Source organism: Chanos chanos, chromosome 8 (assembly GCF_902362185.1).
Source record: "Chanos chanos chromosome 8, fChaCha1.1, whole genome shotgun sequence".
In the NCBI taxonomy this organism is placed as follows: Eukaryota; Metazoa; Chordata; class Actinopteri; order Gonorynchiformes; family Chanidae; genus Chanos; species Chanos chanos.
Window position 1 is genome coordinate 735,026 of NC_044502.1, and position 17,683 is coordinate 752,708.

General features: G+C 42.9%; 1 protein-coding gene across 1 annotated transcript; it reads left to right on the plus strand.

Moving 5' to 3' along the window:
* The first annotated feature begins 6,974 nt into the window (after positions 1-6,974).
* Positions 6,975-11,737, plus strand: LOC115818331 (specifically androgen-regulated gene protein). The gene is made up of 3 exons (XM_030781685.1): positions 6,975-7,043; positions 9,722-9,908; positions 10,041-11,737. Exons 1-3 carry the CDS (start codon positions 6,975-6,977, stop codon positions 11,735-11,737), a joined length of 1,953 nt encoding a protein of 650 aa, XP_030637545.1.
* The last annotated feature ends 5,946 nt before the right edge of the window (positions 11,738-17,683 follow it).

The window sequence follows — 17,683 nt, forward strand, 5'->3', positions numbered from 1 at the left end:
CTGGTGTGATATGCACTTTGTTGCATAATTTACGTCATAAAATTAAGAGTGTTTTCCTCATTTATCCTGTCATTTCCTCGTGTTGGTTATTTCAGCTGCTCACTATTCTAACTGCCCTAATTGTTTCTCTTCATTCCCACGGCCCCAGAGGTGTTGATTGATCTTGGCGGCGGTTAAAGACCAGATACAAACGCGCTACATTAAGTAAAACTGATTAAAAAGTGATTTAGAGTATGCTGGTCCAGTCTTCGGGTGACAACGTCTTTCTCAAAACAGCAGAGAGCGTCCCTTACGGGAAAAAGAGAAAGAGATACACGCAGAGACACGGGAGGCCTTCCGCACTTATCCCAGACGGTCAACTCTTCTCACTCAGCGAGAAAAACCGTCTCTGAGTCTTCCCACTTTTTAGACGGCTTGAATTTATGTGTGATATTTTTCATATATTCAGAAAAATTCGCAAACGTTTAAGTACACTGTTGTGTACAGCGCTAAGGGATTTCGAAGAAGAGGCCACGTAATGTTTCCAAAAGTTCTGATTTATCAAGAATTTGAGTTTTTGCCCTGCACCACTGCCACAGCGATGGGTCCAGATGACAGAAAGTCAGGGATCTTCGTGTCAAGCTGGGTGATACGTATAAACCTCAGCTGAGACCAGTTTTATCACGCTAATGTCTGACAGTTCCCTCTTCTTCGAGGTCTAAAATATAGGACAGGCTTGTTGATGTAATAACAAGGTTCGATGTACGCATAAATCAAACTCACTGTCATTCTCAGGCCAAAAAAAACTACTGCGTAGGTATACAGATTTGAAATGATTAGCGTTGCCATTGTCCAATGGAACGCAACTATCTGGTGAGCTTAGTGCTGATTGGCCTAAATTGTGCTCACCTGCATGGAAATGGCCGTCCCATTTCTTGACGTAAACTCCAGGAGAGAGACTCGAGAGGAACTTGTGAAGACAACGTTAGCGCCGTGGAGGTTTTCGGACAGCTTCACCTCGAAGGTAAGAAATCCTTCCGTTTCTGCATGCGCTCTTATCAGACGCCAGACTCTGGCTGTTGGTCATCATGTAATAGTTCAAATATGATTATTCTACACTTCGGCTTCCTGGAGTCAAGTGTATACTTAAAATAATGTCATCCTTAACACTCCCTAGCAGGCGTTATCAATCATTGTGTGTCAGTCATTTCGATAATCTCCAAAGCAAGATCTCCTACTGACAGTGAACAGATTTCTCACAGGTACCTTTCAGAAACAGATATACCGACTAACAGGTGGCAATTAACCTATTTATAAACACAGACACTGACATTCACTCGAATACTTGTGATAATAAGACTGTGTGTAATAAGATCCGCGCAGCTGTCTGTGGCTGCTGCTAAGTAAACACCTGTAGTATAAACACGTAGCAAATAGGGCAACCGTTTGTACTTTAGTTTGTAAGACATGTAAATGTAAAATGAAGGCAAATGATTGTTGTTTATTATTGTTGTTTTCCCCGCTCTTTGATGTGTGGTTTAATTTACAGTGTCAGTTACGGGCAGCATTGTCTGCGGTCATAAACTCGGACTGTGCTATTGAATGGCTCCTTGAATTGTTTTCAAGTTTTCTTAAAAATGTCTGTATTTTCAGTGTTAAAAAAAGAAAAAAAATACTGATAACGATCATTATTATTTTAAAATACCGAACATTTCTCAATTATTTTCAATACGTTACGACTATGTCTATGTAGCTTGGCAAAATTTCCACAGCAGTTTATGAACTGATTCTTTCATGTGTCACAGAATAGTTTGGGAAGCATTTTATTTTCCTGGTTGTAAGATGTTTTAAATAAATCAGTCGATACTCTCTGGCATTCGCCAAAACCGTCACTATACCTTAACAGTTTCCTCCCGACAGAACCTGCAAGATAAATACTGGAATTCAGTGGAATTACCCGCTGATCAAACACTTCCATTATCACCTTTTAACGACCCCAAACAAAGCCACGAATCCCAGATTCAAGGATCCGAGATAAGATCGAAACAATGGTAACGTTAATGGGAGTTTTAGCCCACTAAAACCAATACGTTTCCAGGGGTCTTAATAATACGCCTGCTCTTCTGAGCAAGGTGTGGCATCTGAGCAGGTTATGACCAAACGTTCTGTTTCTTTATTCCAGAAGTTTCCTAAAACGATGGACATTATTCCCCGCCAGTGACAATCCGAAATGTTCCGTTAAAATGACCTTAATCTGACTGAAATCTTTTGGAATATTGACATACCTCAGAAGTACAAACCAAAACAGAAATATGTAATAAAGATATGTAAACAAATTTTAAAAGTCACAAAAAGGATGCACAAGAATAAGACATGAAGCCAGATAAATGAATTAATGAGGAAAGCAGACTATATTGTAAAACTGTGAATACTGTGAATACTGTAGGCATACTGTAGAAACTGTAAATCTAAAATCAAATGACAATGAACTCAAAAACAACAAACAAACAGCGGTAACACAAAACAGAAAGAACTCAGCAGTATTAACACAAATCATTATCCCAAGACAGTTTATTACACCTGGGTTAATTATTAATGAAGTTTGTTACGTTCATGCTTCAGTGGGATTCGGCCGCTTTTAAGCTGTATGTGAACGTTTAGAGGGAGTGCAGCCTTGCAGGTGAAAGTGCTCTCTCTCCGGCCTGGTAGTGAGGTGCAGGTGAAAGAGCATGGTAGTGCTCTGGTAGTGACGTTAAGTGCTGAAACACGTCACATATTTTACATTTCTTCATGTCTATTGTCTCCCTGCATCCTTGAACTTTGATAGAACTTTCCAGATTCCTCGTTTTGGATTCAGTCATTACAGCAGGGACCTGTGGAGCTCTGTGTCTGTCAGTCACACTTCTATCTCTGAGACCTCTGCACTGTGTTACTGTATAACAACCCAGGGAGGCTTGTTTATTCAGACAACAAAGCTGTTGTTGACAGCAAAGTGGATGTTTCATTAGTGTCTGTCTTAACATGTGAGTTCAGACGTCAGAGCAGCGTGTGGAACTGAAAGCACTATTCTCCAACACTGAAGATGTTTACAGAACACACACATGCAGGACTTAGTCAGCTGGTCTGTGTACCTGTATGTCAGTCAATTTCATATTTCTTGTTACAGTCAGAATGTGTTGACTCGATCTGATCCAAGATGCGTGTCGCTGGTGTCCTGTCATTTTTAAGAAGTCAGCACTCTTAGAGTTTAAATATAATTCATCTTTAAAGTTCTTATAGGACCTTGTCATCTGAGTACAAACACTAACCAGGAGAGTATGTTTTCAGCATGATTTAAAAATCTGATTTAATGTGTGTGTGTGTGTGTGTGTGTGTGTTAGTATGTGTGTCATGAGGAGTGTAGCTGGCTTTCTTTTGAGGTCAGATTTGTCTTTAAAGGGAAAGTAAATTAAGCATTGATATGATTTTGCGGCTGTCTTATGTTAATAGACCAGTATTTATCAGTGTGTTTTGCTTTGAAGTCCAGAGGCCTGACTGAACTTACACCCCTTTACATCTCACTGTAATCACGCTGCTACACCCTGTCTGTTTGTGAGAATAAATAAGAGTAGGATTCACCAGATGACACATTACACACCATGTGAACAACCTTGAGCTGTTCAGAAAAGGGTCTTTGGCTGTTAGTCTTTTTTAATCAGTCATAGCAGTGGTTTGGTGCTCTGTGGGGCATTTGGTTGAAGATTATTCAGATGGAATGCAGCTAGCTGTTTCCTCAAACAGTTTGCGCCTTTCTGTGTAGGGGCCTGTCTCAGTATAGGTGTAGTCCGATGGCGAATTAGCTTATTAAAATTTTACTTGAATAAGTAAACATTGAAAGATTTTGAGGATCGGTGTTATGGTTTGGGTAAGCTTGAGAGAGTTCGTGCCTTGTCACTGTTCCCATGACTTCTCCAGTGACTTCCAGTAAGTGCAGTCAGGTGCACACTCACTGGTCTTAATTAGAGTCACTACAGGTGTCTGCATGCTCGCAAGTCACAGAATATTCTGTTCAGTTCAGTACCTGAATATTCTGTTCCACTCACTTACCTGAAAAGCAGGTCAGAGCATTGCACGATGACTAGCGGAGTGTGAGAGAGCCGGAAAAGCGACATTCCAGAGCAAACACTTTTGAAATGTGGTAGGCGTAGGCCCTGGATGTCGCCTGCTAGCTCGTCAGGTCAGTGCTGACTGTTCCCAGAAGGCCTCTCTCAGACGGCACGGGGAGGACTCATGCTACGGTAATTAGCATGCCTAAACATGGTTGAATCAGTGAGGGCATTGTTATGACTCAGAAGCATCTGGATGTTTTTCCAGAAGTAAAAAATGAAATACAAGGAAAGGAGAAATCAAACGAGTGTCACTTTTTCCTGTCCGCGACTTTCACTCATGACTTACATACTTTTGTTTCACTTCAGTGGTATTGTGGTCTAAGCAATGACGTTAAAATTTATCCAATGTCTAAAAGTCAACATTTCTATTCAGGCCGATAGAGTTCTGTCTTTATATGTTTTATATGTTGTACACCCACATTGTGAGGGAGTGTGAGTCAGTTTGCCCTCTATTTTGACTTGAACATGTATTTTAGCAAACCTTTGTTTCTCTAACCATGTCACAGAAATTATCCGTCAGGTACCGCGACGGAGATATGATCATATGAGTTTGGAATCTGCTGTGATGTAGCACACTGTGTTCTGTAGATCAGAGCTGACACCAGTGCATCTGTGGTATTTTCCCCTAACAAACAGTTCTACAGCGACAGAGGAGACACGTGACGAAGCTTAAACAGGGGGACCGAAGTGATGCCATGTTGTTCTCCACATCACATATAATTTAAGATTACAGGTTAGGGAGTGACTGACGACACTGATTCACCTAAAGAGCAAACAGGAGATCAGTAACACTGCGGACACTGTGACTACATATCACACTGCGTTCAGTCATGATTTTGGGTATGTTGGGTTGTGGAGGACGCACTTATATTCAATTTTTATTTGTATCACACTTTTACAGTCAGTGTTGTCACAAAGCCATTTTAGAGGATCCCAGGCCTGAGCCCCCACGGGAAGAAGAGTGAGGCCACAGGCAAAGAAAAAAAATCCCTTGGCTGAAACAGACGGAAACCTTGAGAGGAACCAAGAGACAGAAGGGGGAGCCCATCCTCCTCTGGCTAGGTTTGTTAGATGATAGTAAACAGTTTGTTATAGTGTATCAGGACAGAAAAATCTAGGAGAAATGACAGAAAACTCTAACTTTCTGTGTTCTTCCGTGTGTGACACACTCTTAATAAACTTATTAATAAACTAAGGTAGAAAACAGCTGAGATGTCAGTGAAACAACACCTGCACTATTAAAAGCTGTGCTCATGCACTGATGTGTTTGACGCATGTGAGTCCCGCAGAGGTCTATTCTTGGTCCAGTCCTCTCTTTATCCATATCCCCACTGGGCTAAATTACATGTCAGTGTTTCTGTGTCGAAGTCGACCAATTCCCTAAATCCTTCAGTAGCTACTCCAGTATTGCAAACTGGATGCCACAAAAACCCCCCTGTGACTACATCTAGGTATGATACACTTAAATTAGAGTTAAACTATTCATGCTGAACACAGAGGGCAGTACTACTATCTTTAAACCACAAAGCAGGCCAGGCTTGAAAATATATATTTGATCAAAACTTTAGCTCTCACAATAACCATTTTAGTAAAGCTAGCCACCATTTCCACCTTAAACATTAGAACAAAAGTTACAAAAGTTAGTTTGTGAGGCTGCACATTTAATTGTATATTAATGGCAGTCATGATTTTGGCCTTTGTACTTAGATACCTATGAATGGCCATGATTCACTGCCTCATTAATTCTGTTATACTGTCAAACAGCACATCTCAATGCCTGCGCTCTGTAGCCAATCATGTTACTCTTCACTGAGTAAGCTCTTGGCACAATGACCAATCACCAGCCTTTATGCTGACTTGTCCCCACCCCCTGCTGACATCCCTGTCAGGAGAGCACTGTGAGTGGCCGACATCATGAGCCAAAGATGAAATTTTCCAAATAAAACTATAAAATTATTAGTAGTGGACTCGTAATAGAAAAAGAATTGTCAAGGCATCGAGAAGGAATTAATGCTGGACAGTTAAACATTTTCTGTGATTTTGATGTATTTAGATATCAAAGCAGATGATGGTCCTGAAAAGCTGAAACTGTATAGAAAGTAAATATCCAACTATAATCCAACTATAATCCAGGGTGTCCGTACCACAAAGCATTCACCATGGTGACCAGTAAATTGCCATTTTATAATATTTTAGCTGTGTTTATGATTATGGTCCAGTTTGATTTATAGTTGATTTATTGTTGTTGAGCTCATCCTGTTTACTCCTGATTAACATGACCATTGCTCTGACAGGTGAATGTATATTAATGTATAGGAATATCACTGACAGGTGAATTTATATTAATTTACATGAATATGACTGACAGGTGAATTTATATTACATGTATAGGAATATCACTGACAGGTGAATTTATACTACATGTATAGGAATATCACTGACAGGTGAATTTATATTACATGTATAGGAATATCACTGACAGGTGAATTTATATTATGTATAGGAATATCACGGACAGGTGAATGTATATTACATGTATAGGAATATCACTGCAGTGACAGATGAATGTATGGAGAAGCAGGGCAGGACTCATAGCACACTAATGTTGATTTAAATGTAACGGTGCAATCATATAATGTCTTTATACCGAGAAAGACAGAATATAGAATAAATGGAATTTACAGTACAGCTTGATTGTTTGTCATCTCAAAGACTGCTCCTCCTCTCTTTGTCTTAAAAACTGCTCCTCCATTTCCTGCTTTCAGTGGATGACTGCATAGGTCACGACCCCCTTTCTGTCTGTCCGTGCAATGCTGACAGGGTTACACCTGAACAACAGCTGTGACCATGGACTCACTGACCAATGCAGACAGTGCCGGGAGCTGTGACAGTGTGATCAGCCTCAACTCTGCCTTTGTGAGTACTCCCTCACGGTGACACACTACACTACACTGCACTGCACCACACTACACTACATTACATTACACTGCACCACACTGCATTGCACTGCACTATACTACATTACATTACACTACACTACACTGCACTGCAGCACACTACACTACACTGCACTACACTGCACTACACTACACTACACCACACTACACTACACTACACTACACTACACTACACTACACTGCACTACACTGCACTACACTGCACTACACTACACTACACCACACTACACTACACTACACTACACTATATTACACTACACTATATTACACTACACTGCACTACACTACACTACACCACACTACACTACACTACACTGCACTACACTACACTGCACTACACTGCACTACACTACACTACACCACACTACACTACACTACACTACACTACACTACACTGCACTTCACTACACTACACTACACCACACTACACTACACTACACTACACTACACTGCACTGCACTGCACTACACTACTCTACACTACACTACACTACACTACACTACAGTGCACTACACTACACTACACTACACTACACTTCAGCACATTACATTACACCACACTACACTGCACTGCACCACACTACACTACACTACACTGCACTGCACTACACTACACTACACTGCACTGCACCACACTACACTACACTGCACTACACTGCACTACACTACACTACACCACACTACACTACACTACACTACACTACACTGCACTACACTGCACTACACTGCACTACACTACACCACACTACACTACACTACACTACACTATATTACACTACACTATATTACACTACACTGCACTACACTACACCACACTACACTACACTACACTGCACTACACTACACTGCACTACACTGCACTACACTACACTACACCACACTACACTACACTACACTACACTACACTACACCACACTACACTACACTACACTACACCACACTACACTGCACCGCACCACACTGCACCACACTACACTGCACTACACTACACTACACTACACTGCACTGCACTACACTACACTACACCACACTACACTACACTACACTACACTGCACTACACTACACTGCACTACACTGCACTACACTACACTACACTGCACTGCACTACACTACACTACACTTCAGCACATTACATTACACCACACTACACTGCACTGCACCACACTACACTACACTACACTGCACTGCACTACACTACACTACACTGCACTGCACCACACTACACTACACTGCACTACACTACACTGCACTGCACTACACTACACTACACTGCACCACACTACACTACACCACACTACACTGCACCGCACCACACTGCACCACACTACACTGCACTACACTACACTACACTACACTGCACTACGCTACACTACACTGCACCACACCACACTACACCACACTACACTACACTGCACTACACTGCACTACACTACACTACACTGCACTACACTACACTACACTGCACTACACTACACTACACTGCACCGCACCACACTGCACCACACTACACCACACTACACTACACTGCACTGCACCACACTACACTACACTACACTGCACTGCACTACACTACACTACACTACACTGCACTACACTACACTACACTGCACTACACTACACTACACTACACTGCACTACACTACACTACACTACACTACACTGCACTACACTACACTACACTGCACTACACTACACTACACTGCACTGCACCACACTACACTACACTGCACTACACTACACTGCACTGCACTACACTACACTACACTGCACCACACTACACTACACCACACTACACTGCACCGCACCACACTGCACCGCACTACACTGCACTACACTACACTACACTACACTGCACTACGCTACACTACACTGCACCACACCACACTACACCACACTACACTACACTACACTACACTACACTACACTGCACCACACCACACTACACTACACTGCACCACACCACACTACACTACACTACACTGCACTGCACAATTTATAAAATAGATACACACACACATACACACATATGGTCACGCAGATAGAATGAGCAAAAGAACCTAGTATATTTTTATAGGAATGAAACAGATAATGTGGATCTACCCAAACAAACACCAGACACCAACTGACTGACCATGTATTGTGCAGTCAGCCAGTCTGGTTTCTAACATCATACTTCAAACTCTAGTTGACATTTGATGACTGTGTCATTACAGGAAAAGGGAGGGGGGGTGCTTTTTGAGGGAGTATCAGTAAGTAAGACAGGTCAAAAATGGTCAAATAGTGGGTCAAAAATGGTCAAATATTGTCGTAGTGACAGCGTTGACTGTGAGACAATGTGACTGTGCAGTCAGGGGACAGTTGACAGCCTTGTTTCACAGCTGGCAGAAATATGTATTCCAATATTATGATATGAAGATTTAGGTGAAAATGTCGTAACAGATGTTACAGGCCTGTGGCAGCCTGTTCATTAACCTTGCATTGGTGTTTGTGCTTTGTGAACCTCGTATATTTCTGCTATACATCCGTGCACTCTGTGTAGCTGTAAACAGGGCAGGAGCAGGTGCCACACTGTGGTGCTTTGCATTGTGATGTGCAGTAGGCTGATTGTTTCTGTCCGCGCTCTTCGCCCCGTGACAGAGTGATGACAGTCTCGGATACCTGTCGGCAGAGGAGCGAGCGTGCCTCATATTCCTGGAAGAGACTATTGAATCTCTGCAGGCAGACGATGACAGTGGCCTGTCTCATGACGAGCAGGATCAGCTACGCCACAGTCAGGAAACAAACCCTCTGCAAGACCATTCCATTAATGAAAGCCAGTCAGACGGTGAGTATGCTTTCAGCCCTTTGTCTGCAAGACTACACCTGATTCCAAGAATTGTATGTCTTTTCACTTTGCAAATAGTTTCTAACCAAATGTATTGTTTACGGTTTGTTTGGGTTGTTTTTCTTCCCTCAGGTGTGCTAAAAGTTAACAGTGATCAAGATGAGGCTGATGATAAAAAACGTAAACGTCTAAGCTGTCTCGTGCCGACGCCATTGCTGCTGGCCACTGGTGGGGTCAATGTCCTGCCAAAACCTTCTGGGTCAGTGACTGACCCCAGACCCGGAGCTGCAGAGGAAAACCCCGGAGTCCCAGCGATGTTCTCTGATCCCGCACCTCCCACTACCGACGAGCTCACTGAAGAGGCCACAGGTTCAGAGGAGATGACCAACCATGAAGACGCTGAGCTGGCTACCCCAACAAACTTTCCTTTCCCCACACCGACCAGTTTGTCCAGTAATACTTGTGAGGTAGATGGTGCGCCCAAAGAAAATCCCCAGGATGTTGGCTCCATCCCGTTCCATCGGTGGGTTTCCTCTGAAATGGCACTTATACCCCCTCCCTCAGACTTTATGGACGGGCCAGTGGGAGACAGCGAGCCACCCGATTTCGTGCCCGCGTTGCCGCCAGAAAACAAGCTGCCACCTCAGAGTCAACCTGAACGCTCAGAAACACTTGCCCCTCGTGCTCTGGACACACCGGCTGAGGAAGACGCACCAGCTGCTCCTGAAGTGGACAGACCACCTGAGGAAGACGCAGCAGCTCTTCCTGTAGTGGACAGACCAGCTGAGGAAGACGCACCAGGTCCTCCTGTAGTGGACAGACCAGCTGAGGAAGATGCACCAGCTCCTCCTGTAGTGGACAGACCAGCTGAGGAGACAAAAGTTCACCGTGCTGAATCTTTAAAGGCAAGTGGAGTGTTGTCTGACAGTGACTTGGAGAAGCTGCGTAAGAAGGCCAGTGTGAAAAAAGTCCCCCCCGCTACCGACAGCCAGTCAAACACAGACCATTCCAGCCTGCCTCTGTCCTCTACAGACACCCCGCCAGTCACTCACTCAGAGAACAGCGAACTCAGGAGTCCACCTTCTGTGGCTCCAAAGCCAAAGAAGCTTCCACCCAACATTATTCTCAAGAACCAAAAAACGCAGGACTCTAAGTCCGGACACCTGCCTGTGTCAGCAGGGGAAAGAGTCATAATGGACCCTCAGAAGGTACGCATGGAGGCTCTGCGAAAACTGGGTTTGCTGAAAAATGATGAGGTTGACTCAGGACCCATCCCAAGTCCTTCACTTTCACCCAAATGTCACAGACACAGGGCCTCCCCCACCTCTCCCAGCGGCCGCAGCAGCCTCACGGAGCTGCCCCCAGGAGATTCGGCCCAAAGCCCGTCCCTGCCCTCCGAACCTGGGCCGGACACGCCGACATGCACTGCAGACGCTGGACGAGTAAGTCCCTTGATCCTGAGGCAGGAGCGCAAGCCTGAAAAGACTCTGGTTGTTAAATCACCCTCTCCTACAAATGCACACCAGGACAACAACTTGGATAAGATCAGTGTGGAACTGTCCCCAGGTCAGTTACGAAAGACCCTCATTCACCCTCCATCTCCGAGCGACATGAAGGACACGGGTAATCATCAGGGACTAACGCAGGCAGAACTGCTTAAAAGGGATATCGGTACCAGAGTTCTCCCGGCAGCACCTCCCACTCTGCCACACTCAGACTCCTCTAAAGAGCCTCGCTCTCATGGCATAAGTGTGGTCATCTCTCCACACAGCCAAAATGGTGAAAACAGACGAGAGGCCCTGAAGAAACTGGGTTTGTTGAGAGATTAAGGTCCTTCTTTCACACGTAGAAAGAGCTAAAAGTAATTTCCTCATTTACGGGCAAGGCTCCTATGAATGGAGATGAGGAGGGCCCCTGTTGTGGCACTGGAGTAAGACATGGTGGTGGTCTGTGTGGGTCATTCTGCAGCTTGGTCTCTTTTTGCAGGCACTGAACACTAAACTGCCTCAGAGGGTAGGAAGCCTGGTGTTTCTGTATACGCCTGCTTCTCACAATTACCTCAGTCCACATCAAGCCAGATCTTACATTTAAATGGAAATGAATGATCTGGGTTCTGAGTTCAGCGATTACCCTCTGAGGAACAGGCTTTTTAAACATGACCTGAGTAACATGTTTCTAATGAATTAAACATAGGACATACGGTTTGGGGTCATATTTATTATGTTTTACTTTTTTGTTTGCTTGTTTTCCTGAAGAACAAGAGTGTGTGTAAAATACCTTGAAGAATGAAAAATGCGGGAGAGCAGCTTTTTGGACATTGGAGATGATCTTTTTAGAATACAGATTAACTGAATTACAGTGTTTCTCCCTGCACCAGACAGGGCTCTCACATTCTCAGTTTTGAAGACAATCAGCTGAACAGGCCAATAGCTTCTTCGTACATTATTTTAAGCTATAGTGTACAGATTTTCGTTCAACGATTCATGTAGAATTATATTCCAAACACTGTTCTGTAGTAGACACAAGACACTGCTATTATATCTAAGTATTTTAAATTTGGAAGGAAAAGCAGAAGAAGAGGAGAAAATGGACGAGTGGCATGTTTGAACAATGATTGAATAGAATCTTTTTTCTTTGTGATTCATCATGACTTAAATTCTTAAATGATGATACCTGTGTTGTATGTGTGCACCTGTTCTTGTGACAGTTTCAATAGTTTTGAGATTCCTATCTTGAGGACACGGGAGTGGATCTACTCCACACAATGCTGCTACTGCTAATGCTATTGCCCTGAACACAACGCTGCTACTGCTCTATAAACCAACGCTATTGCCGTGAAGATGGAGATGGGGAAACTGCAGCTAGCAAACTGTTTTGGATTTTAAATGGCTCTGTAATATTTTAAAGTTTAATGAAATAAACCATGCTCAAAATTAAATGAACATTTGTGCCAGTAATTAAAAATAATATAATTCCTGAATAAATTCTAAGCTTCCAGTAGGAGCTGTATTTTGATTGGACAATGTATAGTGCTGCGCTTGAATCCTCTCGTTTCGACCTCCTCGACAGACAGCGCTGCACGGTGCTTTGATACGAAATCGGGGTGTCAAATATTTGGACTTTATCCGTTTCGCAATTATGACACAGACAAACAAAATGCTTTGTTTCATAAAGAACCCATAACATTCCATTGCTGCATTACGTAACATAGCTTTGGGTTTGATCATTAAAACGGGGAGTGTCAAACCGCGAGTGTTCCATAAGCGCCAGGAGTGGTAATATTCGGCGTTCAAGTGCTCATTTTGCTATGAACTGTAACGTCGATGATCACGGTCGAATAAAATGTGTTGTAAAGTGGGCATGTGGAAAGAAACGGTGGTCTGCACGCACTGGTCTCCATCCTTACGAACTGACACGGAGACCGTTTTACGGCCGTAGTTACAGAGTACGGGGAATTAGCGATTTGAGGGTGGCCGTAAACGCGTGTGATGACCCAGAGTGAATGTAAACACAGTGTGCGCGCACAGGAAGAAGAAATGGCGTTTGGTACATGTGTCCCTGGCCAGACAGCACACGAATCTAGTATGTGCAGGTCTCTTCTATGCCCAGCTGTCAAACTATGTTGACGAATACAGATCATCCAAGAGAACTTAATTTATTGTTCAATAAAGTTTCAATTTGTGTGAATCACAACCTGTATATTGGCTCTTAATTCTTCCAAAGCAGAAGTTTCCTCAGCTCTGTTTCTTTGTCAGTGAACTGATTACTGTGGAGGTAGAATAGTTTGATGAGACATCGCACATATGGAAACTATGACACCCAAACTTGACATCAGATGTATCATTAGTCTAATTGTTGATCAATACTCAAACCATTAAATATTACAGTCAAATTGCTGTGATAAAACCTTGATATCTGTGTTATTGCATTGTGTTGAAGTTCCTACCTTATTCATCAAGGATATTTGTCTACTGTTTATAATATAATAACAAGCATATGTAATAATAATAATCTATTGGAATGTGGTTAATAAGTTTTTGCATTATGTAGAGGGCGTTTTATTACATAAACAGCAGATTAGTGCATTACACATTCTTATGAGTTCATCACATCGTGTTCAGTGATGACATTATGAGATGCTGCAGGTCTTTGAATATTAATGATTTGTCATAGCTCATGCATGCATCTGTCCTGATTAGACAGTAACACTGACTAATGAATGACATGAAGATCTGTGCAGAAAAGTGTCAGAGAAAAATGTTATCCTCACAGTTTATGTCTGTTATTCAAAAGTCCTGAAAACAGTTTCTTTTTCTGTTCAACATTCACTTTTTGTGTAATGACAGGGGTTTTCCGGTAGAGGGCGCCCTATGTTTGTTTGTTTTTTTACCCTTGTCTTTTTTTCCAAGGCTTAAGCTAGTTCTGCAGTTACATAAGATAGATGTGGTTGTTGGGGTGTGCAGGTAGTGCAGCGTTTTGCTCAGTGGACAGTGAGAGGGGAGGAAGAGGGGAGAAACAGAGAGAGATGCAGAGAGCAGACACAGTGTAGGGTGTGAATGGATGAGAGGGCAGGGGTATACAGTGTTTTTCACTCTGAGTGCTCTGTGTATTCCTACCCCTCTGGAAAAAAAAATCAACATTAAGTACACTACTGTCCTAACTTGACTAGATTTTACAACTGTTCTGGAACATTCTACAGACCTTGAGTTACTTATGCCTTGATTCTAACAGTGACTGAAGGAACAGTCAAATAAAAACAGCCCCTTAAATTAAAAACTATCAACAAGTATGCTACAGACTGGGTGCTTCATTTATGTCTTTGTTTGTTTTGCATGAATATCTAGCACTGGGCGCAGCACTAGCGTATGGTCCTCTGTCTTCATCTCATTTGACCAGAGCACCTCAAACTTCAGTCCGCTCTATTCAGTCAGTAAGGTCGTATATACAGGGTATTTATTTATTTATTAGTTTGCTAGATACATTGTTTTTCTTTTCTTCTTCTTCTTTGTTTGTTTGTTTGTTTGTTTTACCTTTTCCTAGGGTCTGGGAGATGGATGGGTTCTTAAGTATAAAACACAGTTCCTGACGTTGTGTAGCTGCAATACTGCAAGTCGCCACTAGGGTGGGCAAATCCTGCCTTCCCTTTGTGTGTTGTGGGCAAGAGAAAAGAGGAATATTCACAGACACAGTCTTTGATGTCATGTTGGCTCATGTTTCTAAGCAAGTTAATTAGCATGTCACTGTCAGGTACTTTAATTTATGAATCCATTACAACCAGGAGAGAACGGTTTATTCATTTATGAATCCATAACAAAAAGTTGAAAGATGAGCAGTTTATTAAAAAAAAAAAAAGTAGTATGCTCTACTTGCCAGCTCAAACCCAAATGAAATTAAATGAAATGAAATTAAGTGAGATAAAATTAATGAGCAACACTCACCTCATTTCTGAACTCACTCCAGTCCTGCATTTTAAACTGACCCCACACAGTACGGTTTTCCTCACTGACTTTCTCATGGGGGAGGAGGAGAAAGTCGATCGTAGGATTGAGCTTTAAAGGCCATCGGACTCTGAAGGCAGATGAATTAGGTCCAAGCTCAATCCAGTCTAACTGCCTTTTAGCTTTTAGCTTCTTAGCCTTTTAGCTTCTACCCACTGCCCAGACGCCATGAGCTGACACAAGCTATGACTGAATGTGCTGCTACATCACGGAGACAGTGGATTATTGTTTTAACATGTTATTTTACACATATGCTTCCCCGTTCACAGCATGGCACCTGTCCAGTCCTGGCACGGTGCAGTGTCGGACATCCAGAGCCCTGGGGTCTTAAGACACAGTGGAGTCATCTGTGACTGGAATATGACCGTACCAGTTAAGACACCAGACTGGACACAGGGGTTTGGTTGGTGCCCTGATGTGTGGTGTCTTTTCACACAGTGGGGTCTTGCTCCTGTTGCTATGAGAGGAGAGGACAGACAACCATTCTTTTTGTCTGGATTCAGCCAGGGATGAGAGATGAGGTGTGTGTGTGTGTGTGTGTGTGTGTGTGTGTGTGTGTGTGTGTGTGTGAGAGAGAGAGAGAGAGAGAGAGAGAGCAAGAGAAACTGAAAATAGACTACTCCCCCATTTTAAGGGCAGCACTGTGTGAAGAATTTCAGTGCTGATTTACAGTGGCAACTTAAGTGTTGTGTAATTACTGCCAACAAGTTAATGGACGACAAAGCCTCAGTCGTTAATTCTTTGTCTGAAGAATTAGCATGGGGTAGTCAACAGTACCTTAAATCATGGCCTTGAATGAGGGCACACCATATATACGCTATTTACTGCCAATGGAGCGCTGTTGTATGGGTTAATAAACTGTAATACTGAAACTCTGAATCATTTGTGAGCTATGCAAGACGCGCAGAGACACGCACGTCGCTGTCTAAAGCCCTTCAGCCGAACACGGTCCAGACGAAACGTCGAACCGAACTACAAAGGCCAAGGCAGCACGTCACCAGTGCCCCTTTCCTTGTCGGCACCAACAGAAGATTGAAAGCGGAGACATTTTCAGCATCCATATAAAACGTCTGTTGTCATTTAATCATTCTGTGCCTCGAGGTGAATTAGACATTTCAAGAGGTCTTTCGCTTTATGTCGCGCGCAGCTCACAGTGGTCCACTGATTGCTAATGGTCCCCGACTCTGACCCCTCGACCACGGAAGCCGTATCCACGGCAACTCTCCGCTTCTGTCCAACCGCAGCTGATTGTAAATTCCTAAGGAAAAAGCAACCCTCACACGTTCTGAGAGAGTGAGAGAAAGAGAGAGAGAGAGAGAGAGAGAGAGAGAGAGCTGGGGCACCGTGCGATTATTCATCTCTCCTCCCCTTTCCTCCCTTCGTCTTCACTTTCTCTCTGCCCTCCTTTAAATTGGAATTGGTTTAAGAAGGATATGTCCTTCTGCTGCGTGCAGCTTGGCACCCCACAAAACTCGGAACACTTTGGGTCGCCTGAGATATATTCACCACGACAACACAACCCCTTTCTTTGCGTTTTACTGTAAATAAATGAAAAGTTTGTTCGAAAATCCACAAATCGCTTTACTTTTTGTGTAGGCGTAGTGCTAATGGCGTTTTAGTCAAGCTAAATATTGATGTGTTCTTACACGTTATAATGCGTGCTAGCACTGGAATAGTTAGTTTCTGTCTAGTTGTCTTTGTACAACAGCCGTCTCGCTCTTCAGGAAGCAAATTCACACAAGGTAAGTGTTTCCACATTCGGATTTTCCTCACATGTGCACAAAAGATTACGAAAAGTATTCGAAAAAAATATCATGTCATTGTATTTTCTTTGATGTCACTTCTGGGTGTTCAGGAATCAGCAGTTTAGACCGTTAAACTATTTTGTAAAAACCAAGACAAAAACATTGATCTCTTTAGCATGTTTCAATTCAGTGTGTAACATCGTGAGATAACGTTAAACTGAATTGACCATTCGGTTTCAGCCACAGACCGGTCTGTTAGCTGCACATTTCCTCCAAATCAGTCTTGCTCTAGAAGTTTAAAATGTTTAAACTTGTATACTCCTGGTTTTCTTTGTATTTACGTATTTCTTGTGTATGCTGGTATAGACTCAAACATGAGATAATCTGACGCTTCTTAGCGGCATACTGTCAAGATTTCGATTCACCCGACAATTACCATGAATCAAGCGGGTTCCACACAGTTTGCAGTGTGCGTCCTGACTTGCATAGTCTAATAACTGTAACATCAAAGTTCAGTCTGAATATTTGGGCA